The sequence below is a fragment of the Lithobates pipiens genome, unplaced genomic scaffold (genome assembly GCF_037356315.1).
Source record: "Lithobates pipiens isolate NorthernLeopardFrog02 unplaced genomic scaffold, aLitPip1_a1.2 Scaffold_3, whole genome shotgun sequence".
NCBI lineage: Eukaryota > Metazoa > Chordata > Amphibia > Anura > Ranidae > Lithobates > Lithobates pipiens.
Genome location: NW_027507790.1, coordinates 140613550 through 140639755, shown reverse-complemented (window position 1 = coordinate 140639755; position 26206 = coordinate 140613550). Strand labels below are relative to the sequence as shown.

Here is a 26206-nt window from a genome sequence, read left to right as displayed (position 1 = left end):
CAGTGTCGCTACTGTCGCTAGGTAGCTAGTTATTTTTTTAGGTTCACCGCCAGGTTTTTATAGCGCTAGGTACCCCCATATACTACCCAATAATGGTTTTAACCCCCTGATTGCCCCTAGTTAACCCTTTCACCAGCGATCACAGTATAAGTGTCACTGGTGACTCAGGTTAGCCAGTTAGTTATTTAGGTTCCCCGTCAGGTTTTTATATAGTGCCAGGGACCCCCATATACTACCTAATAAAAATTTGAACCCCCTGATTGCCCCTAGTTAACCCTTTCACCACTGATCACCGTATAAGTGTTACGGGTGACTCTGGTTAGTTTGCTTTTTATAGCATCAGGGCACCCACCATTTATTACCCAATAAAGGTTTAACCCCCTGATCACCTGGCGGGTGATATCAATTAGGTTTTAGGGTCAGGGTCTGCGTCGCCCCAGGCAGCGCTAGGTTAGTGCCAGTACCGCTAACACCCACACGCAAAGCATAAACCTCCTGTAGTGGTATAGAATCTGAACAGATCAATATCTTATCTGATCAGATCTATACTAGCGTCCCCAGCAGTTCAGGGTTCCAAAAAAACGCATTGTTAGCGGGATCAGCCCAGATACCTGCTAGCACCTGCGTTTTGCCCCTCCGCCCAGCCCACCCAAGTGCAGTATCGATCAATCACTGTCACTTACAAAACACTAAACACATAACTGCAGCGATCGCAGAGTCAGGCCTGATCCCTGCGATCGCTAACAGTTTTTTTTTGGTAGCATTTTATATTTAAATCCGGAAGGCAGTGCTTGGTTTTCGGGGTCCCGTACGTGGCTAGGCTCCAAAAAGGTCCCCCACATGTGGTATCCCCGTACTCGGGAGAAGCAGCAGAATTTATTTTGGGGTGTAATTTGACTTATGCCCATAGCATGTGTGAGCAATATATCATTTAGTGACAACTTTGTGCAAAAAAAAAAAAAGTTTGTAATATTCCCGCAACTTGTGGCAAAATATAAAATATTCCATGGACTCAACATGCCTCTCAGTAAATAGCTTGGGGTGTCTACTTTCCAAAATGGGGTCATTTTGGGGGGTTTTGTGCTATTTTGGCATTTTATGGCCTTCGAAACTGATAGGTAGTGAGGAGTGAAATCAAAAATTTGCACCCTTAGAAATCCTGAAGGTGGTGATTGGTTTTCAGGGTGCCGTGCACCACTAGACTCCCAAAAAGTCCCACACATGTGGTATCCCCATACTCGGGAGAAGTAGCGGAATATATTTTGAGGTGCAATTCCACATATAACCATGGCATGTGTGAGCAATATATCATTTAGTGACAACTTTTTGTAATATTTTTTTTTTTTTTGTCATTATTCAATCCCTTAGGACAAAAAAAAAAAATATTCAATGGGCTCAACATACCCATCAGCAATTTCCTTGGGGTGTCTACTTTCCAAAATGGGGTCATTTGGGGGGGGGGGGTTTGTACTGCCCTGCCATTTTAGCACCTCAAGAATTGAGATAGGCAGTCATAAATTAAAAGCTGTGTAAATTCCAGAAAATGTACTCTAGTTTGTAGACACTATAACTTTTGCGCAAACCAAAAAATATACGCTTATTGACCTTTTTTTTACTAAAGACATGTGGCTGAATAAATTTTGCCCTCAATGTATGACTAAAATGTAGTTTATTCGATTTTTCTTATAACAAAAAGAAGAAAATATCTTTTTTTTTTTTCAAAATTTTCGCTCTTTTTCCATTTATATCGCAAAAAATAAAAATCGCAGAGGCAATCAAATACCATCAAAAGAAAGCTCTATTTGTGGGAAGAAAAGGACGCAAATTTCGTTTGGGTGCAATATTGCATGACCGCGCAATTACCAGTTAAAGCAGCGCAGTGCGAAACTGGAAAAAGACCTCTGGTCCTTGAGGTGTTTATTGGTCTGGGGCTGTAGTGGTTAATTACACAGGTTCTGTGGGTGATTAAGGTGGTAATTAAAGTGGTCGTAAACCCTGGTTAAAAAAAAAAAGAACGAAGTCCCCGCAGTTGTCTTTGTTTCCCCTTCCGGCCAGCGACATCTCTCCTGGGGGTTACTTCTGGGTATGGCGGCTCTGGCGCTGTGATTGACTGGAGCTGCGATGCGCACGGGATCCACCGGTAACGGCACACAGACTGAAGCAATGACACATGCATGCCATTGCTTCAGTTTGTCCCAGTGTGGCACATGCAGGGGACAGGGGATATCTCCTAAACTGTGCATGTTTAGGAGATATCCTGGGTAGCTACAGGTAAGCCTTATTATAGGCTTACCTGTAGCATAAAGTTGTTGTAATAGGTTTACAACCACTTTAAACTCACTTGGTGCCTTATCTGCATTAAATTGGCCTCAGAACCTGTGTAATTCATATGTGTTCGGGTTTAAAGGGATGAGGTGACAACCCTAGTTATCAATCACTTCTGTGTTTCCAACATGCAATCTCATCTGATCTATCAAAATACAATCAGATTAACCACTAAAATATTTTGGTGCTGCTGATTAATGATAAATGACTGAACATTTTCCCCCCTGGGCAATCATCCAAGTCTAAAGACTTGTACACACTATAAGAAAATCGGCAAACCTTTTTTGTCCGAGAAACTTTTCTCCCATTTTCGCACAATGTGTACACAACTTACGACAGCCAATTTCCACCTTTTCCTATGAAAATTCCCAAAGGGACAAACTTCAAAATGTTTCTCATTCGGGAACAGAATGAACGATTTTCTTTTTAATGTGTACTGTTTTTTACAAGAAAAATCAGAAAAAGACTGCGCATGATCAAACAATAAATCAACAACAAAAAAAAGTCTTTGTCATACGAGAATTTATTTATTTATTATTATTTTGATCAAAGCACACATTAATGGGATAATAAAATCAAATTGTGTATAGCCAGCATGAGTATTTAATGTTATGTTTGTACTACTTATATGTGCAAATATTTGAATGTTTTAATGAAGACATGACTGGATTAAACAATGTTTACAAATTGACATTGACATGTGTTAACGCGTCTGTTCCATGTGTTTCTTAGCAGTGTACTCGGATATTGCTTGTGCGTATGAAAAGCCAACAATGTACCCATTTGCCTACAGAGTCCACACTCATCAGTTAGGTGAGTTTCCTTACTGCTGCCGACATAATCATAATGGCCATTTTAACAGTGTCGTAATTCACTCCTGTTGTGTTCATAGGACAAGTTGTTAGTGGGTACAGGATCAGAAATGGCAAGTGGACTTTAATTGGAAGACAGAGCCCTCAACTACCACAGGTAGGACCTTGTGTCAAAAAAAAATGGAAACTACCCCAATATACAATTTATAAAGATGGGTGTACATGGAAGGGCTTTGCACAGCAAACATTAGAAAATGTATTTTCCAGCACACTTGGCATCTAGCCAAAAAAAATAAATAAAAACATATTACATTGTCTAACAGTGTGGTAAAAACAAAAGTTTTAGTTTTACAACATTTGCAAATTACTGTATGTGAAGGCAACACTGCCTCTTAAATGCCCTCTGTATAGTGTGGTCCTTACGCCTCCATATTGGAGCAAAGTGTGTGTTTTAATATTCAGGGGCAGCCAATCATAAGCAGTTGAGGCATTTCCCGTCCCACGGCCACACATACACATGCTTTTTAAATACACGCAGCTGCAAGTTGGGAATGCTTTGGCCGCTTATGATTGGCGTTGTGCAGTGGCAGCTTCCTTGTAATTTAGCTCAGGTTTGTTCAGACTATCATCCGAACATGCCTGAGCTCAACCCTGTTCAGGAAACAGGATCACAACAGGATCACAAGCACCTCACAGGGTACTGCAATCAAAGTTCTGTTTATTGAACATCATTAAAGGGGATTAGCTCGGACGTGTTTGGATCCTAGTCCAATCCCACGTGAGTGATATCACAAGGAAGCTGTCGCTGTACTGGTTCAATGATAAATAGCCAAGGCATTCCCCTCCTCACAGTCACACTTATAAACCTCCCTTGTGTACATGTGGGTCAGGGGATGCTCAGTACAGATGACCTCTTCATGGCGGGCTCACTCGCCTGGTTTTGGACTAGGATCTGAATGTGCCTGAGCTCATCATAAACTTCTACATAAAAAAAGGATTTATTCCGCAAAACAAATGTAAACATAGCAATCTTTCATTGCAACATGCACAATCCTAGGACAAGGCTCACCAGCCAATAGAGCATTCTGGTCTGGTCATGCATTTAAAGGTGGTCTTCCTGCAATGCTGCCTTTGCGGTAATAGTTGACACAGCAGCCCAAGATGTCCACCCAAAGAGCGCTCCAAGTTCCAACAGCACAGGCCAACACGTGCACAGAACCTCTGACTGCTTGTAGGCTCTTTCCCATGTGGCGCAAACCTGCCTGTCCTCAATTGGATGAATCCCTGTTCTTCCAGGCACCCTTTGCTTGTGACTAGGTCTCCCAGTGCTGTTTACTACCGCTGCACAATGACATCCAATGCTCCTACCACACAGTGTGCTATATATATATATATATATATATATATATATATATATATATATATATATATATATATGTGTGTAGAAGCTATGCTTCTGTGCATTCCAACCTAATGGCCCGGTGTTGTATCTCCTTCAGATCCCAAGGCATTTATTATATGCACCCTTTTTTACACCCTAAATATAGATCATTTATGCCGTTTAAAAAAGATGTCCATTAAAGCCCTGCTTTGGGAAAAGTAAAAATTCTCACTTGCAGAGTCTGCCCTGTCACTGCAAGGATTAAATGCTCGTTTAGGTCTAGGGGACCAGGAGAAATGATTTTACTTACCCAATACTCCGCTCTCCCAGTAGCTGGTTCTCTCCTCTTCTCCCCTTCTCTCTGGCAGTGGATTCAATGACATCTGAGGACCTGTGACTGCTGTAGTGCAGAGAAGAGGTTGTGGGTACAAGTCTTACAGCCTGGAAGAAGCCTTCAGGAGTTGAGGATCGGGTAAGTAGAACTGCTTTTTTTTTTTTTTTTTTGACCCCTAGACCTAAACGAGCATTTAGCCCCTGCAACCCAGGGGGCAACCCCTCTGCAAGGGAGCATTTTTTCTTTCCCTGAAGTTCAGCATTAAGTATGGGTTGACAGAGTGATTGTACCTAAATTGTTTTGTATGGTCAGTGATATTTTAAAATGTACTTTTTATTTTATTTTATTTTTTAGGCATTTTACGCTGTGGAACATCCTCTTGATGTTCACGCTGGTGATGTTCTGGCAGCCAGATGTGTCTTCACAGGTGACGGAAGAACATCTAATACATATATTGGGTATGTTTCCATGATGTAACAAGTTCAGAGTAATGAATTGTAGAGACAGACTAGCTGGTGATAGCTTTGCCTTAGATCTCCAACACTGCACAATTTCCAAAACCTTATACATCCATTCAAGCATAGAGGGCTTCAGTCATGTTAAGATTGTATAAACAAGACTGAAGTAATTTTCCAGATTATGTGGAGAGGTATGTAGGAATGAAATTGGAACAATCTGTAAAACCTGAATTTTTTCATTCCTACGTTGTTCTAGTTTGTGCGTCATGGCATTGTACTGTGCATCATGTTATTCCTGTTTATGTTTAAGCTGACATGCCCACAAGAAAACGTATGTAACAAATCTGCCTATTTATAGCCTATATAATATAGTATATTATTCTTTTGCGGAAAGGTTTACATGTATGCTACAAAGTGGAACACATCTTGTAATACAATACCAATTTTTGCTATCTTAATATGGTGTGCATGCATTAAATTACATGCCCAATAAAGACTGGTATGATTGTTATATCCGTAGAAAATATTAATTCAATGTGCAGCCTTTTGGATAAAAGGAATTTGTGGTTCCAAAGTAAATAAACTCTTTTCTAATGGAGATCAGAGACTAGACTGTATTACAAAGGTGTTAGTGTCAGAAACCATGAAATCAGACCTAGACATATATACAGTTAATCACACTTGTTTACTAATAAAAATTAATAGAACAACTGTAGCCAGAGTTCAGGAACCAAAACAGATAGTCAGACAAGCCAAATGTCAGGGAGTCGGAGTTGAGCGTAGTAAAAGAGCAAGCAGAATCTGGAGCCAGAAGGGATGTCAGCCAAGCAAGTCTTTTAACAGGAAGGCAGGAGAGCGTCTCTGTGATGTTGACTAAGGCAAAGGCAGAGATCCTCTGGGCTGGGCGGCTTAAGTAGGTAGGACTGACGAGCAGGATATCATCAACAGCTGAGTATCTGTGGAGAGAGCTGGCAATTAGCTGACAGCTGAGCGGCCAGCTTAGAGAAGGAAGGGCTGAGCCCGGCCCTGACAACAGTACATACTGTAGTAACTAAGTGGGGGGGGGGGGCGTAACCACAAGCCATATATCATTGTAGCCTAAAATATAGGGTAATGTGTATTTGTGAGCAGAGATTACACTCAATCAAAAGAGCCAACAGAATTCACATATTGCAGTCTCGGTATCTATAATACATTGGTGCTGATTTTTGTAATGAGGTTCTGAATGAAGCTCAGTAGGTACTTATGAAATTGAGTCCTTTGTGGAAAACAGAAATAAACATGTCTTCCTTATTTAACTCCAATATTGTTGCTGGGTCAATTTTTTTTTTTATTTTTTATTTCTGTGTCAATAATTGGTGAATTCAGCTCAGGTTAAATATATTTACCCTATCATTGTGAGCAAGCCAGTAGTGGTGAAACGTGTCAAGGAAGGTTGGTTCCCAGGTGGAAACATTGTATGCAATCATTCTAATAAATGCAACAAGAGTAGCTAAGAGTGTAGTGCGTCTCACACATTTTCTCATATTTATGATGGGGAATGGAGATGGACCATAGTGGGCAGCACTTAAATTGTTTATGCACTGAATGGGCGAGTCTTGCATGGAGCTGTGGCTTTGGGTATGTTTCTGTTATAAATATACCATGGATGAATGCGAAGAACCTTTGTGTGTGTGTGTGTGAACCTAGAGGAGTTGTACTGCTACAAAAGCCCATCCAAATCTGATCTTGGGTAGCAAGCCGGTAATTTTACTTACATTGCTGATGGTATCTTACTTCTGGTTCTTACTGCTTTTAAGAATTCCTCCAACTCCTAGATAGGTCCTTCAGCACCTGAAGTCTTCTTTTGTGCACCCAAGTTCTATTCTTTAGGTCTTGATAGACATTAGATAAATGTTGCCAAGCTGTGACAGACAGTAGTCATGATAGGCATCATCAAACCTCAGACACTTCCAGCTGGTGGATCATAGGTTTTTTACTAGGCACTTTGCTGTGGTTCCTGGAGATAACTGTGTAATTGAGCACTAAGGCATGTTCACTCATAGAATGTGTTTGTATTGTTTAGTACACACGATGAGAAAATCGGAAAAAAATACTGCTTTTGGAGTGATCATCCTATAATCTGATCTTCGTACACCGCTTTGAGAGTCGACCACGACATTTCATGCAAAAATATCAGAAGAGACAAGCACGACAATTTTTCTTGTATGATAACAGAACATGTGATTTTCGGAAAATCAGTACAGTTTTCGTCCATTAAAAAAAATTGGATTTTTTTTTCTCTTTGTATTTCCTTTGGTGTTTTTGTTTAGCAAATAGCTGTAACTATAAGCAAAATTAAAACCCGATAAAAAAAGAAATAAAAATAATGGAAATCCCAAGACCTCTCAGATATGAACGAAAACAATACAATGCATAACATCACTTCTGAAGTTGTATTTTGTCATACAGGAATTTTTGTAACTTTAGTAACCGATTACTCCCAGGGAGGATGCACATTGGCTGGGAAACACATTGGGCGGAGCTGTTCAGGTGACATCATGCTACCTGCTGTGGCGAAGTTTTCGATGTGAGTTACAAGCGGCATTGTTTGTTTTATACTGGAGCTTTGTCTACAGCTGGTATATTCATTTTAAGCTGCTTCAATAAAACTACTGCACTAGAATACATTATTTCTTCTTTCTAATGGTACCATTTGGTGGTGTGAGTGGCTATATGTACCCTAAGGATATCCGAATGAGATCCCCTGAATAGAGGATACAGGTGGTCTTGTCCGCATTCATCCATTCATCCCTGTTGAGCGTGTTGGCTGCATAGTGTATGGCAATATACACTTTTTGGGGAGTTTGCATTGCATTTGTGGAAGGCAGAGTGAAGCACGGATTTAATAATGTTTGCCACTATCATGGGTGATCACTTTCACTATTCTATTGAATACCTGCTAATTACTACACTATGAGACTTTTCTCATGGTTGGATATCATTGCCCATGATTCTGAGGAGGTGGCAATATTTGATACCAGACATGGATAAACACTGAGAATCACATCTCCATTGAATTGCATAAAGTGTGTTGGCTGTTCTCTTGAATGAGACAGCACCTGCTTCTGGTGAGTTGCCATTTCTTCTATTTGCACATTTAAAGGAGCACCACGCTTTTTATGGACTATATTGTCTGATTGTTGGAAGCGCTGCAATTTAGTTTTTTTATGTTTGATTAGGTATTGTGTATTTCCTTTAGTGCTAGCAGCTATTTCTCCTTGTGATGTAGCGCTGATCTTACTTTTTCCTTTTAGTAACACATTGGTTTTCAATACGAACATACAAATAGATGATCATTTGTCCAATATTCTTATTGTGTGCACTAGGCTTATGGCTGCTAGGCAGCAGATTCCCTATTTTGCACTTAAATTTCTTCCTGACATCTGAGCATTGTCTGCTTTTTATTCGCAGATAGGTGGAGATCACGGTGAGTGAGTTCAGGCCTAGTGGCTGTGATGTAGGTGCCTCTGTCTTGCATGTGCGTCTAGACCTGTTTCTTTTGGGTATATGGTTCGTGAGACTGTAGTTTGTGTTTTCCTTGAACAGATTTTGTTCTCCCTCTGTGATTTTATACAAGACAAAATTGGTGAACGTGTATGGGTCAGCGGTGTCCTCTGGGCTTTGTAAAAAGTATTTTTTTTTGTTTTTTTGTTTTTTTTTCTTCTATCTGTTATTCATAAAAAAGAAGAAAAAAAAAACATTGTATTGCCAGCTTGCAAGAGGCAGAAAATCAATGGTACTAAACCCGTTCTTTCAAAGCTTTGTGCCAGAAGGTTGTCTCCTGTGGCTGTGGGTGAGATTGTGAAGAGTATGTGTATTTCTGCTGGTGTATGTGAACAGGGAGAAAGCTATTAGAATGACAGTTATTCCACGCACACATCATGCCGAGCCGCTTTCACAGCATCAGTAGCGAGCACATAGGTTGGCGAATGACTTGTGTGGTCTCTTGGGGACTCTCTGCTTTCAGTGCACGGAAGAAGCCAATTCCCCTTTTGTAGCCCTCCGTTTTTTTGTTCCTCCTGCCTCATATCATTACTGTTGCTATGGTAAATAAGTGAATCTTGCTAGATACCACTGGAAAGGACGGCACTGGCATATTTTTCACGGCAGAGAAATATCCTCCCTCGTTCTTCCTCTAACAATCCCAACAGACCCAGTGGATAGTCTGATTTTCAGTATATAAACAAAAATATGTTTTTTAGTCTTTGCACAGGAATACAAGTAATGGATAGCTGGAATGATGCCGGAAGGTTTTTGTAGTACAGACCTTCTACTACCTTCTAGAAACGGAGTACCTGTTAATTGTTCATTAACTTGGAGCTGAGTGGAATTTTAATATAGTATAATGACAATTAATTTGTTTGGTATTGGAACAACTATATTACCTTGTTTTAAAAAAAAAAAATCTGTGATATTAAATTATGATTTGTTTTTTTAATGAGCATATTTAAAGCTAATCATTTGTGAGGCAATGCAAGAAGCATGCTAATAGGATAAAGTAGGAGTGACAAGAGAAGACCTTTAAGTGTTACTGACCTGCAACAGAGAAAGATCAGGTCCCCTCCCCTCCCATACCAGGCAAAAGCGTGCTCTTTGACAGAGCTGTGCGCATTTTAGGACTGAATGGACAGAACTATGCAACCCTTGGCCAGTAAAACATCATACGAATAGTTTCATTTGTGTATTTAGCAGTGTGCCTTCAGTTTACCTTTACACATTTGTAGGCATATAAATCTACCAAAATAATATTTAGATGCATTTTATTTTTAAGATCAAGTTAAGAATTTCTGCACATCCAGCTAATATTAATATTGTGTTTTTTTTTTTTTTTTTTTTTATAGCTAATATATTACACAGCTCTATAGATTAACAGGGGGTGGAAATTAGAAAATTTGAAGACCTAAACACATGCACATCACATCTCTAAAGTTGCAAGTTGTAGGACATATACAAGATTAACTAAGTGGGAGCAAGGGCATTGGCTAATGGTGATGGTTGGCACACCCCAAGTTATGTGGGGTAGAGAGGGAAGAAGGTTACCCAATTTTGAAGAACTGACTTTTGAGGGGCTATTTTAATATATAAAAAAAATGGTTGCAAGTCTAATAGCATGGTCAGGAGAACTCAAGAGTGTAGGGGCTCCTTAGATGTTTAGGATGGTTTATATTACTTAAAATAGATTTGATTTAACAAATTGATATACCTACTAACAACCTCCAGTTTTATAGTATTACCTTCACTTTCCTGTTACAGCAGTTGTGCAAACTAAAAAAAAACGGTGTAGTCCAATAGGCAGCAGATGGTTTACTCTGTACTCAGCACAGATCTCGTTAGACACTATCCCTCTGTCCCACTGTGAGAATATTTGTGCCAAGGGGTGTGGCTCAGAAATGCCAGCATAGAGCACTGGTATGGAACGGCAAGTAACATTTCGATTGAGAGAAAAAAGGGTATTGTAAGGCTTTTCCAAGCAAAAAACAATAATGCAGCAAAACATAAACAGGTACAGGACTATAAAGGGATAGCAGGAGGTTCTATTGAGCTTGACTTAATTGTAAAATAGGATATAATACTAATTTTATTACAGAGGTATTTCAGGCACTTCCGGGCATAGACTCTATGCCTCTTTCCGCCCCCTGCTGTCTGCTGACATGGATCCTAGAGACAGCAGGGACCATCCGGATTGAGCAGCGCGACTCACGCATCTTCAGTAGGGCATCGGGAAGTGAAGCCCGCAAGACTTCATTTCCTGATTCCCTTACCATAGATGGTGGTGGCAGCACCCGAGAGCCGAGCAACAGATCGGCTTCGGGTGCCGACATTGTGGGTGCCCTGGACAGGTAAGTGTCCATATTTCAAAAGTCAGCAGCTGCAGCATTTGTAGCTGCTGACTTTTAAAAAAAAACATTTTCGGTGGACCTCCGCTTTAATAAAGGAGTGATATCTTGATATTCAAGTAGTGTCGTGTCGCAACTGAGTATAAAAGAGAAGAGAGGTGCCTCCTAAGTGTAGCAATATGATTACATTTAATGAAGGTCCAACATTTAGCAACTCGCATGGTTGATGACTAAAACGAGCATTCCAGGTTAAAGCTGTCCACATAGACCATCCTCCGCACCGCCATCTACATCATCTCTTCCATGCTGTGCTCCACGAGCGCTTCAAGCCTCGCTTTTAGATTGCTCTACTGCAAGGTTCCCGGGCACAATTGCAGACTGAACGCAGTGAGAGTTGGTGGTGCGGAGGATGGTCTATGTGGACAGGGTGTGAAATTAATCATCTGATTTTCCATTATTTATGGGGAAATTTGCTTTGATATACGAGTGCTTTGGATTACAAACATGTTTCCAACTAATTATACTTGCAATCCAAGGATTTATTCTGATAAATTTAATAAAAATAATAATAAAAATAGACTTACTCTATCTATATATCTCCATCTATGTGTGATAGATAGAGATATATAGATATATAGATATATATATATATATATATATATATATATATATATAATATAATATATATAATTATAGTGGTGATCCCTGCACATGCTAAATTTTTTTATTTTTTTATAAATTATATATACATCGGAGGAAAGATCTATCTATCATATAACCTATAAACCGTGTTATTGTACATTTTTGTTTGATCAGATATAGAAAATGGCTTGCTAAGCCCAGGAATAGATCAATGGTGTCTGAGGCAGCATGCTGGGACATTAATCAGCTGGAGAACTCTCAGGTTGTTGTATCTGGCCCACTGTAGCCAGGACTTGGGAATTATTTCTGTATACGCTTATAGGAAGTCAATGACGGTCAAAAGACTTCAAAGACCAATGTTGCTTTTAATCTTATCTTTTTTTCTAGTTTTTTAAATTCATTTCACATATATAGCTCCCCTGACAAAGCATCCTTGGCAAATATGTCTTTCCACTGAAATGAATAATTAATAAGGAACTGCTATCTACAAATATAAATGCCATGGCTCCAAGAGCTTCCTATTTTCTGCAGTAAGCCTCCAGCAGGATGGAGGGGAGCCTCCTTGGGCTAATAGTAGCATTTACTTGGCTACCTCGCCAGAATAAATACACATGTGCAGGCCTGTTGAAGTACTTTTTGCATTGTTGTTCCTAGTTTGTTACTCAGAAAGGATAGAACCTAAACAACAAAATTGTTAACGTGATGTGCCTATAAATCATATCCAAGAATATAATAATAATATATAAGCGACTAAGGTCGTCATTCAGCTTTCAACATCATATAGCGTTTCCTAAAATATAAATATTGATACAAAAGTGATCCATAAAGTGCTCAAGTGCATATAAGTCCATGATAACCTGACCACCCAGGATCAGTTTTCAGTGTCCTTAATACAACAATAATAAACGTGACTTGATCGTGACTGTGAATATAGCATCCTGCAGCAGTGATTACACTCAGGTGCTCCCCACCCCAAGGTAATGGCCACTCACCTCAGAGTGTGTGACTTTGCAATAAAGTTTAGTCAATGCATGCTTTTGAATCATTAAAACGGATTCCAGGTCAGGTTGCAAGGTCCAAACACTGATCAAAGATGTAGCCTCCTCACATAAATATCATCCCCCTGATGAAGATACAATATTTCCCTTGTATCGACATATGTAGGGGAGCGGACTGGACGGCACAGCAGACAGCTGGTCTACCTTATGGAGTAGGAGCACACAATCTTCCCCACAGCTTGCCTCTATTAAGGCATGCTATAGAGCGATGCACTGATGCACCAGACCCTATGAGTACCCTATAATAGGGCTTTGTTTGCAGTAAATAAAATCTTTTAACGGTGTCACACTATGAAGTTTCTTTTTGATATTTATATGTGAGGAGGCTACATCTTTGAGCAGTGTTTGGACCCTGCAACCTGACCTGGAATCCGTTTTTAATGATTCAAAAGCGTGTATTGACTAAACTTAAGGTCACATGCTCTGAGGTGATCGGCCATTACCTTGGGGTGGGGAGCACCTTAGTGTAATGAGTGCTGAAGATCGCTATATTCACAGTCACCTATCAAGTCACGTTTATTATTGCTGTATTGAGGGCACTGAAAACTGATCCTGGGTGGTCAGGGTATCACGAACTTGATAATGCACTTGAGCACTTTATGGAACACTTTTGTATCAATATTTATATTTTATGATGTGTGTACATTCATGCTATATGATGTTGAAAGCCAAATGACTACTTTAGTCGCTTATATATTATTATTCTTGGATTTGATTTATAGGCACATCACTTGAACTATTTTGTTTTTTAGGTTTTTGGTGCTGGTTCAGCAGATCATTAAGGGGATAGCGCAGCACGTGATTTATTTGTCTGTGATTTTCACACGTTAGTATGGGACATGATTAGTGCTAGCAGCTGTCATTATACTATTATAAGATAAGGGAACTTTGATTTGGTAGCTCGCAAGACCTTTACTATATTTATTTATTTTTTTGTCAGAAAGCATAGAAACCAGGTGATCAGCATAACTGATATGGGTGCAGCTTTCATTTTTAGGTTAAAAAGGCAGTCTGAGTGTTTATCTCATGACAGCTTTCTTTTAATCATATTCATTTATGTTCCTGAGATGTGTGTGGGAATGTTCAAAATAGCAAATTTGATTTTATTTTTTATTTTTTTTACAGGGTAAACCTTAAGTAGTTTATTGTAAAGACCTGTGTCAAGACTTTTTGTTCACGTCAGATGGGTTTTGAATTCCCATATCTATGGGAATCTAAAACGTGAAGCAGGCCAAATGCAAGTCAGAATGAGGTCAACTGTATGTCAGATGTTACTGACACACTGATGTTACTGACATCTGTTTGCGGCTTTTAAATGTTAGTTTCACCTGCAGTCAATGTTTTTTTGTCTAATTATTGGACATATGTTTATGTTAGGGCTGCATGAATTGTTCACCCAAAATAGATTCTGCCAAATGGACAATAATTTCTGTTTGAAATACAAGATAGCAAAATCAGGAAGTATTGCCAATTTTATTAAGTTGCTCAAGAATAAATAGCACTTAAATAACTTGCTGGGCATTGTGTGGCTGTACTTCTCCTGAGGATCACAGGAGTGCAGTTTGTTCTGCACTCCTGTGACCCGTTTCCAGCAGACAGCTGTTCCATGCTCTGGAAAGATCATGACCATATGGTCGGGATCCACTCACATGCGAGCTGCTTAGAGTCTGAGCCGGCTGCTCCCCTCCCCTCCACAGTCCTGCACTCCAGTGGGGGGGGGGGGGGGCAGAGCAGAGAGCCAGGGACTGACATTTACCAGCTCTCTACTCAGTGCTGAAAACCGAGCGATCGTGGTGTTTGATCGCTCGGTTCTCAGTGTTAGAGCCGGCGGGGGACAAATGCACCATCCAGCTAGGTAAGTATGATTCTACAAAGAAAAATTAATTCCCCTACTTCTCTTTTAAGAATGTCATCACTAAAGCTTGGAAAATTAGGACTGGTTGTTTGGGGTGGTAAATTCCATAGACTTAAAGCAGGACGAAGAATGTGATTGGAAGGCAGTTATAAGGAAGCTGAGAGCCATAACTCTGTGTTATATTAGAAGGCACATATAGGGGAGGTAGGTGGAAATCGAAATAAATTGTGGTGTTTGCATTTTATCCTCTACAAAACTGACAGACAGGGCTGTAATTGACAAAAGGTTCTGAGCTATTGCATTAGGTTGGTCGTTTTTAATTATGATGGCTTGCCTGACTAATTACAAATCAAATGCATTGTTTATGTAGGCCAGCTTTTTGCAACCTTTTTAACATGCAGGAACATGGAGGGAACCCTTGCTAGGAGTTACTAGATATACCACTCATGATAGATCAGTGTGATAGTTAATGGGAAGATTGCTTCCTACATTTGTGATCATTGGGAAGAATGACACCCTCACAGATGGCTAGAAAGATTAATGGTGTCGGAGGGGACTCATCAGAGAGTTAGAAATTGCTCATTGCTCAGGGAACCCCGTGCAACCCCTGGAGGAACCCTAGTTGAGAAACCTTGATGTAGGCCCTCACACTGTAAGGCTTTGGTAACATTAAAAGAGAATATTGGCCAGAATTATCAATATATATGTGTGGCTGCTGCTTTCAGACTGCAAAAGCTGGTAGTGTGGATTAAGTGAGAAGGAATAGAAATGGTATTTTCTAATGGAAGTCTTGGGTTCTTGCAGAGGCCTGATCATTTTGTATGAAAGACTATATTCAAGTATTCTCCTGGGACAGGCTAGTGGCAGGGAAGTAAAACTATGCACAGCATCATTAAATAATGTGCAGTGTTGATCAAAACTAGAGAAAAAATAGCCAATGTAATTGTCTTTATGGGACTTGTAGAAGTACTGCCAGGATATGAAATGTGTTGTAAATCCCCAGCCCAATTAATATTATTAAAAATCTGTAGTTGCTGTACATGTCCTTTGTCTTAATACAGTATACAGTATCTGTTCTGTCAAGGAGGTGAGATAATTCAGTTTATTTTTATTAGAGGCATGACAGAAGTGCTTATGTATTTTAATTTGTTGTGTTGGAGGATGGTAATTTTGCTTTCTCGATTTATAACAGAGGCACTTCCAGTGATGAAATGTGCAACCTGTATGTAATGTATTACATGGAAGCTGCTCATGCCAGTTCTTACATGACATGTGTGCGGACGGGGGACCCAGCCTTATTTCGCCACATCCCTGAGATAGCCAATATTCCAGTCCCTGTTAGTCCTGATATGGTAATGGGACACGGCAGTCACAAACGTACGTATTTCTACGTATTTCTTTCTTTGCATGGAACTTTCAGGTAGCTCTTGGAAGCTTTTACATTAGAATATCTGTTTTATGTTTCTGTTAAAGATATGAAGGAACATGAAGAAAGAAATATACAGCAACAGCCTAAAAGGGAAGAGGAGCAAGTGATGGATCAGGGTATGTTCAATATGTGCACATACATAACCATTTTACAAAAAATTATTTTATTGCATTGTTTTGTACTTGCACTAAATGATTAAATCTGCCAATTCTGAAAGTAATGAGAATCTACATTATACCACATCAGCCAATCAGAAATCTACTCTTAGCGGATGGGGCTACGGCAACAGTAAACTAAAATATAATTGCTCCGAACTAATTTTGCACAGCTTTATTGAGTGTACAACCGTAAAGAAGAATATGGTAATCTGGTAACTTTAGGAAATTAATACAATGTAATGATTGTATTCTATATTCCATATTTATTGGCGTATAACACGCATCTTAATTTTAGAAGGGAAGTTTCAGGAAAAAAAAGTACATTTTTAATATAGAACTTTGAAGCAAAATAAGGGTCACAGCCCATCAATGCAGTCTTATTAATGCCCGCCAACTCAGCCTGATCAGTGGCCATCTGCAGCCTCTCCAATGCCCAATAATGAAGCCTGCTCAGTGCCCATCTGCAGCCTCTCCATTGCAGCCTGATCATCGCCCACCAATGCAGCTTAATCATTGCCCATCTGCAGCCTTGCCTTTGCCCATCATTGCAGCCTCATCAGTGCCAGATTACACAGAGCCGCAATCTCCTGTGTTCCCAGCACTCAGTCACTCACGGTCCCACCTTCTGGCACGGCTCCTATGATAGAACAGTGGTCCAATGCTGGGCCAGGAGGCGGGACTGTGTGAGACTAAGTGCCGGGTACACAGGAGATCACGGTTTTGGGTAATCCGCCAGCGCTCGTCTCCTCCTTCCACTCTGAGGCAGCCAGGAATCGGTGTAAAACACGCACACATGATTTGCCCCAAATTTTTGGGGTGGGGGGATTGTGTGTGTGTGTGTATGTGTGTATGTATGTATATGTATGTATATATATATATATATATATATATATATATATATATATATATATATTATGTATATATGTGTGTGTGTATGTGAGATATATACATATACATATGTATATATATATATATATATATTTATTTATTTATTTATTTTTTTAATTTATTTACATGCCTTCTCCACATTTACATGCACACCAAGCTGACCAACAGAAGGGTTAGGATAAACTACATTACATTTACAGGAATACTTACAGGGTATAACTACTTAAAAAGTGTTACCATTGGGATTTCATTTGTCGCTTATTTAAAGTAGTGCAGAGTCTTACAGGGTAACAACACTGCTGTGATTTCACTGCAGAACACAGTGTTGTCACATTGTTAAAATCAATGAATCTGCTGTCAGCATTGAGACATATTCAACTCTGTTAAAAGGTTGCAAAGCAGAAAAATGAAAACTATTAATGCTAGTGACAGACTTTTAATATTAGCAATGTTGTGCTAAAATAAGAAAAGGCGAGGACAAGAAAGTTATCACCTATCGCCTGGATAGTGATAAGAAATAAAGTCCGCAATAGTTCCAGTGATTGGATATCAATCTGTGATTATTGAAAAAATCTTTAGTATGATAACCGCTTCCAGTGGAAACACATGTGTTGTGTCCAGACCTCCACAAGGATCAAACACGAGGCTTGCCAGATAAAATTGACCGTCCACTACAGATAGGTCAATTTGAGCATGTAATAAAGCAGTATCCTATGATCCTCAACAGTGACAGTCCGTCACAGGCAATACCATAGCACACCTCAATAATCAATGCTCCACAGTATACAAGTTTGATAATAGACAGAGGGACCTTGCATAGTGTAACGCTGTATATAAAATGTTTATTTATTAGAGAAATAGTGATACTCACATATCCTCCAAGTGTAAAGCTCTTTTTGGTATATAATCCGTGGGTACACACAGGATAGCTTGCTATTTGCTTCCAGCACCGACGTCACAACAGGCTCCTCCCTACGTGATTCGTCATACCTGACGTCATCTGGAGCATGGACGCCATGCCGGACCATCACTCAGATATAGGAAACAGGGAAGCCAAGCTTTGATTTGGTTCCTATTACACTCCCAATCTTACAGGCTAGTATACATCACGTGGTCTCCATTATGGAGAGTATAAATAAGCCCAACGGACTTGTTTACTTATCGGTAGTGCATCGCATATAAGCTATTCGTAGAAAATTACAGCTTTATTTAAAAAATGAAGATAACGATATCCATTACTCCTAAAATTTAGATGTCATAAATTTAAATCTAGTGACAGACTGCCTTGTATGCATTATATCATTTTTTTTTAATTGCAGTTTTACTTTGAGCTCTATTTTTAACTTGTTAGACCTCATGCACATGGGGCATCAGAAAGCGTCTCTCTGAACGTCGGATCTGCTGGCAGGAAAATGCGGCTTACAAATCGCACTAAAAGCCATGTATTGCGCACGCTTTTAGTTGCTTATCGCATTTTACCATAAATGCATTCTACTGGCCAGAAACTTCATTCTGGCCATTGGAATCCATTAACAGGAATATGCTTTATGCATCCAGTGGTTGTGTGTTTAGGCATGTTTATTTAAAAAAAAAAATCTGCTTTTAAGTTCCTCTCAAAAACGCACCTCTGGTGTTTTGTTTTGTTTTGTTTTTCCTGCGTAAATATGCTTCTTACAATACGCCTGTAAATGCCTATGTGTGCTTGGACGCATAAGCTTATATAGAGGTGCTTTTAACAGGCTGTCTGTATAGGCAGTGTTTTTTAAATTTAATGTGCTTGAGGTCTTAAACTGGGTGCCTCTACCTAAAATAAGTCACTTTCTCAAAGTTAGTGGCTGTATGATACGTCCTAGTGCATCAGGCTTTGTGAGTGTTGGGTTAGGACTGAAGTGTCATTAAAAAGAACTGAGATTTTTATTTTATTTTTTGTGTCACTGCAGTCTTCATTGACCTGCTCAATCACTATGGGAGGTTGGTCTGGCAGCAGAATATATTACCTCCGTTTTGGGAAAAGTGGACACAACTGTATTTTTTATGGCTTGTATTAGAACCCAACATGTCTTCTACTTTCAGCTCTAGCTGCACTGACATCAGGCAGGGTACATAGCAGACCTTTACACATGGGATACACAGAAGTTTTGAAATCGCATGGATTTGGTTGCAATATCAACCACTATTCTTGTTTATAGATCTCCTCTAGTGTATGAGCTACATGATGTTCCTTTCTTGCAAATCCTCACCACTTATGTAGTTCTACATTATGTACTGTAACGGAGTCTCCAGTCCATAAGTGGTATAATTAATGGAACTGAATGATGATCCAAGCACCAAATGCTGCCTTTTGTGTTGCTGTGTTTATAATTCATAGTGTTGCCTCTTCTGAATGTAATATGTGGGAGCATTGGAAAATTCTATTGTCCAAAAATCCCAACGGATTGCTACTAATTGGCTTTGGGGGGGGATGACAATTACCCTCCTCTAATTCCATTTTGTTTCCAGAATGCGCATCCATTTTTAATGTGTTTTTTTTTTTTATTCAGCTGGTTTTGCAATTTAAAAACTTAAATTTTACATGAGTATAGGCTCTGTATATTTTCTGATACTATTTGTGGCCGAGAAAAAATAATTTGAGCAGATAAGTAAAAATACGTTATGTTCAACCACAAGGCCAAAAGTCATCCAACACATATTGCAGTCAGTTGGTTTCTATGGCAATGATGTAACTTTTGTGCAGTTTTAAATAGATGTGAAACCTAAGAGATCTGGTCTCCAGGGATACGTGTCTTTCTGATGTTAAAGCTGAATTGTGCTGCAAATTGAATATGATCTTGTTTTCAGGTGATACGCGTGTTCAGTCCATAGAGATACGTGGTGCTGGTTATTCCTGGAGTCGCTCAATAAATTGATTGTTTGTGGTCGATTTATATGACATAGTATGCTAGATAAAGGATGATGCATTTTCCCTTTTCCAGGTTTCCCTTCCCTACAGTTCCTTATCCCAAGCCAATGGGGTAATCCTCTGTAAATATATTAAAACCGTTTTATATTAGGGCAACACCATTTTTCTGCTTAAACCTTTCCCTCTTTTACTTAATTATAATTTGTATGAAAAAAGTCTAATCTTAAATCCCCAATTACATACTTAAAGCTGAGATCATGTGACAAGCTAGGCCTCCGATCTCCCAACTTTGGTCTGTATTTGGGGGGGTTTATGAGCTTGCACTGCCCAAGTAACTTTCTGTTGACATGGGCACTGTCCATCGTCTGTCGGAAGAGTGCATTACATGGTCCTCCACAGAGTGCCAAAGCCTTCAGGACGGACCTCATGTGAGAGGTGGAGACCACCCTGGTCAGCTAGATCAACAAAGACAACACAGAACTACTTCATCCACCTGTAATTACCAACTTAAGAGGTTTCATGGGGGAATCGCATGACAGGTAAGTTGTTCTCAGTGTTAAAAAAGAATAGCTCTGTGGGGGTCAGTTGGGTGGAATCATCCTCCTTCCTTTTTTTTTTTTTTCACTGGTTTTAATTAAATAGGCATTTTAAGTAAGATGCCATGGACATTAGTTCCCAAAGTGGAAAAATAATGTCCTTAAACAATCAGGAAAAAAGACAGTGCTGATTAACAATCCATAAACAAAATCCTTCAGGTATGAAGTAGAGACACTCTATTTTATAAAAAAGTGGATGTAATCCCCAAGTTTTACAGCAGTGTATAGATGGTCATACAGAGACTTGGATGAGAAGCTGACAATTCCTGGAGGCTGGAGCTACATGGATGTCACAGGGGCTCAGAGGAAAATAAACAGAGCCATGGAGCAGAGAATGCAGGAGTGCCTCTGGCAAGGGGCCTGCTCAGAATCGTAGGGCCAGGGGTCTATTTTTCATTATCATTAATATTTTTTATTATCTTATTTTTTTATTTTATATTTATGTATATTTGTATGTTATTATTTACTGGGTAATGCTGTTGTTTACTCCTCCCCCATTTTCCATCCATACGGCTCCAGCCTACAGGTATTGTCAGATTCTCATCCAAGTCTCCGTGTGACCATCTATAGACTGCTGTAAACCTTGGGGAGTACCTTAATTTTTTTTATAAAATAGAGTCTCTGCTTCATACTTGAGGGTTTTGTTTGATAGTCAGCACTGTCTTTTTTCCTGATTGTTTATTGTCATCTCATTGGTTTATGAGTTTTGGACAGCAGCAGCCATGGTTCCATTCAATGTTTTTGGTTATTTGCTTGGAATTTTTTCAATGCGCCTGGACATTTGTTTTTTAGTACGAAATAATGTCCTACCTGACTGCTATATTTGCAAGTGCCTTTCATGTGCATTTTTAGAAAGTTTAAAACTTTTTTACTCCCTTGCCCACAAATCTGATGGGGTAGGAAAGATGTGGTTGCTGAATTTCTATTTTCTTGGTCAAATTCTCACCCTCAGCTAGGCTGATTGGACAGTGAAGGGAGCAGCAGCTTACTGAAGTCATTCCTGTGATCTACCCTATTGTACGCAAGATCACAGTCAGCACTGTACAGTGTAACAGTACCTAATTGTCCTTGTTTCGAAGGCCAGCCATACACTGTTCGAAACTCTGCCATTTCAGACGGAACTGACCGAGATTTGAACCACTAATGAGCAAGCTGAATGTACCAAGTTGACCAATCGATCAACTTTGGTACAACCAACCTGCCAGAATCTCTTGTGATTGTTGCTAGTGGCTTCTATAGCCGCTAGCAATAATCACTGTCTTCTCCCAACATGGATGGCTTCCCCCGCCAGGAGAGGACAATTGCTGATTCCCCTGTCAACGCTGCCTGTGTTGATGGGGGAATCGTGCAGATGTCTTTCCCAACCCCAGGAACCTCAAACAGTGTATGGCCTGCCTTAAGCCTAGTACACACTAGTCTAAAAAAAATTGACAGCTCAGGTCTAAGCCGCTGTACTAATAATACGATGTTAGTAGAGCGATCTCCACTCCTGAGCTAGTATGTTCTGACAGGATTGTTTGCTGAAAGCGCTGATTGGGAGTGAATCAGCAGACCTTTTTTGGTTATTCCCCTTCGACAGAAGCCAGAAAAATTGCCGTCCTCTGTCAGACTAGCTTCCGTTCACAGGGGGGTGAATGTGGGCCGGTTTCTATTGAACTGGCTAATGCCGCCCAACATTCAGCCTGTGTGTACTAGGCTTAAGTCTTGGTGTGCTCTAGATTAAGGGAATTTAAATAAAGATATTTGGTGCTCACACTAACAGGATTAAAAAAATGTATGGATTTTTAATACCTAACTCAATTACGGGATTAATAAGTAAAACTTTTATCCGTTTCTGCCCAGATAGCTTAAAGTCTACTTTTACCGAATAAAACCTGCAGAACACTGATTCTGAAAAAAAAAAAAAACTGTAAATACTAACTTAAACTAAAATTGAGTGCATCATCCAAGTGCTGTGATGGAAATCCGTGCCGAGTTATGGAATGAAATTCACCCAGGCTGCCAAATAACATTTAATTTATTGAGGTCAGATCAGTTAAACGTTTCAAAGGACAGTAACCAAGAGCAACAATCATTTTATCTTTAGTAACATTTGCTGATTGATTTCTATGGGTTACTGTTTTTTATTTAGTTTTTTAGATTACTATTTACGTTATAAAACAAGCAAGATTGTTTTTTTCATTTGTTAAATTCCCTTTTTAAAAAGCAAATTCAACTTAAATGTTTGCTTGCTTAGATTTGTACCAATTCCTAGAGTTGACATGCAGACAATATCCTATGCTGTGGATTTGGTAATTGTACACTGGTGTCTTGCTGGAAACAAATGTATAGCTCATTAAAGTTTATACACGTAACTTGGAATCTTGTCAGAAAAAGACTACTTTTTGCCTGAATGAACCACTATGGTCTGTAGTACACATCTAAGTTGTTCAGTGAATGTGAACTGTGCACCCTGCTCTGCATGGTGGAAACCCTTCATCATGTGGACAAGTAAAAAGGAACAGCATCATTGAAATGATAATGAACTCCATGTAACAATGGATACTGGGCGAGGGATGCAAATTTTACATTGTCACATCTCTGGCTCTTCTCCAAACTAGCTGAGAGGTGCCCTTACAGGTTACACGGTTTGCTAGTCTCTGCCAAATCCCACAGTGTGAGCTTTTCTATCTAGTGTCACACTTTATTCGTTCAGGGTCTTGACTGAAAGTGGTGTTTTTCTGACTTACAGAAATATTTAATAGAATAAAGCCTATTAGAAAAGAAATGGAAAAATGTAGCTTTTTAAGAGTAAATTGAATTGGAACTGATACAGCGAAAAGGCTAAAAAAAAAACTTGCCAAGTAGCTAAAATTGCCGATCCCCGGCAGCGAAAATGTTTTCTGTCATTTGGCTATCTATTGACCTGAGATGATTGTCCCCCAGCAAGGCCACTGACAGTTTGGGAAGCAATTTTCCCCCTGTGGGGACACTGCAACCAACAATTCAAAATGGATATTTGCTGTTATTTTTCTTAAGATAAGACAAGTGTTGCAGCATCTCCTGGGTGTATAGACATGCAGCCTCATCCAAAATAATTATGCACTTTTTATAGAACTCCTGTAAGTTCACCCCAGTGCGTTCCGTTCCAGTGCAGTCAACAAAAGTAGAACCTGCAGCTTTTTTTTTTGTCTGGAACAAATGCACGTTATACTGAATAAAGATAAACACGTCAAAACAGAACAAAAATGAATAAAACCCACACTGGAATAAATTGAAAATGCATTTAAACGTGCATGCAAAATTGCAGTCTCAAGTGAACATTTTGAGTGTTGGATTTTTCTGACCTTATGTCTATGGCTAGACTTAAGCTGGCCATGCATGATTTAGCGTGTTAAAAAAAAAAAAAGATTCCTCAATCCACACACTTGATCTGGATGGGGGAATCCTTACTGCTCTTGTATTGCCGGAGGCATTGATCGTTCAGGAAGAATCCGACAGGCTGGTTGTACATAAGCCGATTGATAGAATTTCAATCCATGTATGACAGCACTGTGTTGTCTGTGCCCCTTAAAAAGTTGATTCCAAGTCCAATATGGGGGCTTCCTTGTTGATGTTGGACATTGACCCAGAACAGGTTTGGACATCCGCAAAGTCAGAAGTCCTTACCGGCCTACTTGTGTCAGGTTAGGGGATTGAGTATTACAAAGCAAAATTTCATCCATTGGACTTTAAATGAGGTGAGCACAAGGAGACCAATAAGAGTATGTAGGATACACATGGTTAATAGATTTATTGAGGTAAAAACAGTTATTGTATGTAAAATACATGGTCATGCATGCCAAACCGCTTGGGGTCAACATGTTAACAAAAATGCTAGGAAACGTACACATAAGTTACAACTGTTCATGTAAAATAATACACAGACGTTCTGTAACTTTACGCATTTCACTACCCACTGCTTGCTTCTGCAGGAGTAGCTGTATATGCAGTGTATGATATAAACAAAAAAGTCAGTGCTACTACCCATACATCACATAGATAGCAGAGCTCCCAGGTGCTCGATCCACAGTTGTTGGTGGAGTAGGGAATTGAGGAAAAGATGATCCACATTCCGGTGATTGCTCTTAAAAAATTTAGTATTTATGAACAAGCCACAGTGACCAAACGCAAATAAGAAAGGTTGACACATTTCAGCCTATAAGGCCTTAGTCATAACCAGTGTATCTACTGAATGAGAGGTCAGTTAGAAATATATATCTCGATGATGAATAACCTTAAACAAACAGTGGGGGGGCCTTGTACAGGGAGAACCCCACACTCACAGGTCAGCTAAGCCAGGGTCTCAAAAGCTGTTTTCCCAAGAAGTGGCGGCAAGATGTCTATATCAGGAGCTGAAGGAGAGGAACCGGCAGGAACCCCCTGGGGAACAGAGGGTCTGCAGAACATGGGAGCATAGAGTGTATCCCTTGGTTTCCCTCAATGTCCATTAGCAGCTGTAACCCAAGTGTATATCTAGGTAATCCGGTAAGTACTAGAGTAGAAAACTATGCACATAAGTATATATAAATGAGTCTAGATGATATACAGCCCAATCAAGTATTGATATGGACATGGGGACAGGAAGGCAGCAATAAAGTGCTGAAGTGCAAAATTGCATAAAAAAATATAAGACCTTATAAAAATACTATAACATAACGTATCAACTCTAGTGGAAGGGCATAGGGATATAGATATATGTACCCAGTCATGGGAGTATATAAGTGCTTTTCATAGAAAACGTATCATTGACGTGGGAAGTGTAAAACCATGAAGGAAGGAATCCCATGGAAGCTAAACCTCCCATTTGTAACCCCTCCTCCCCCAGCGTGTTCAGCAGGCTCCATCCTAACTAGGTGGCTAGTGTGAGCAGAAGTGCTCGCTGCCAAGTGGGAGGAGTGCGCGGACATGAACATCCCCCGGCCGCTTGTGATTACCTATTAGTCCATACATGATGATGCCGACCTGGTTGTGGACATCCCTGCGGTAAGTGTGGAAACATGGCGCTGATGTATAGGTGGCCCTACCTGTCATAGAAAGGAGGGGACAGAAAGGTAGGAGGACCTCCTCTATATAGATCGCAGCTCCCAGGACATGGCAAAACCCACAGTCACCATTAGGGAACAGCTTCAGAGAGCAGGTTATGGTGTGAACCTGTGGGGAGAGAAATGACATGGGAATCAAAGATGTCAGCTATGTAAATATTTGATTAGCCCAAGGAAGCAGCAGACCAGGTTGGGCATATAGGTGTCTTCCACCTGGGTTCAATACGAAAAAAAAGGAAGGAAAATGGTCTGGTGCTGCCAGTGACACTCCTCCACCCCCAAATTGAATACAACAAAGAAAAATTTTGCTGATAAGGTGAGCATGAGGAGGCCAATAAGAGTATGTAGAATACACATGGTTAATAGATTGTTTTTACCTCAATAAATCATATGTAAAATACATGGACGTAGATGCCAAACTGCTTGGGG

At 39.8% G+C, this 26206-nt stretch overlaps 1 protein-coding gene across 4 annotated transcripts in view; it reads left to right on the top strand.

The window, feature by feature from the left end:
* The window catches only part of PAM (peptidylglycine alpha-amidating monooxygenase), a 299102-nt gene that overhangs the window by 185427 nt on the left and 87469 nt on the right, over nucleotides 1-26206 (top strand). For all 4 annotated transcript variants that reach the window (XM_077462333.1, XM_077462332.1, XM_077462330.1 and 1 more), the window contains exons 10-14: nucleotides 3058-3138; nucleotides 3218-3294; nucleotides 5207-5310; nucleotides 15937-16121; nucleotides 16218-16289. In XM_077462333.1, the coding sequence (XP_077318459.1) occupies nucleotides 3058-3138; nucleotides 3218-3294; nucleotides 5207-5310; nucleotides 15937-16121; nucleotides 16218-16289 (519 nt within the window). The remainder of the gene's footprint in view (nucleotides 1-3057; nucleotides 3139-3217; nucleotides 3295-5206; nucleotides 5311-15936; nucleotides 16122-16217; nucleotides 16290-26206) is intronic.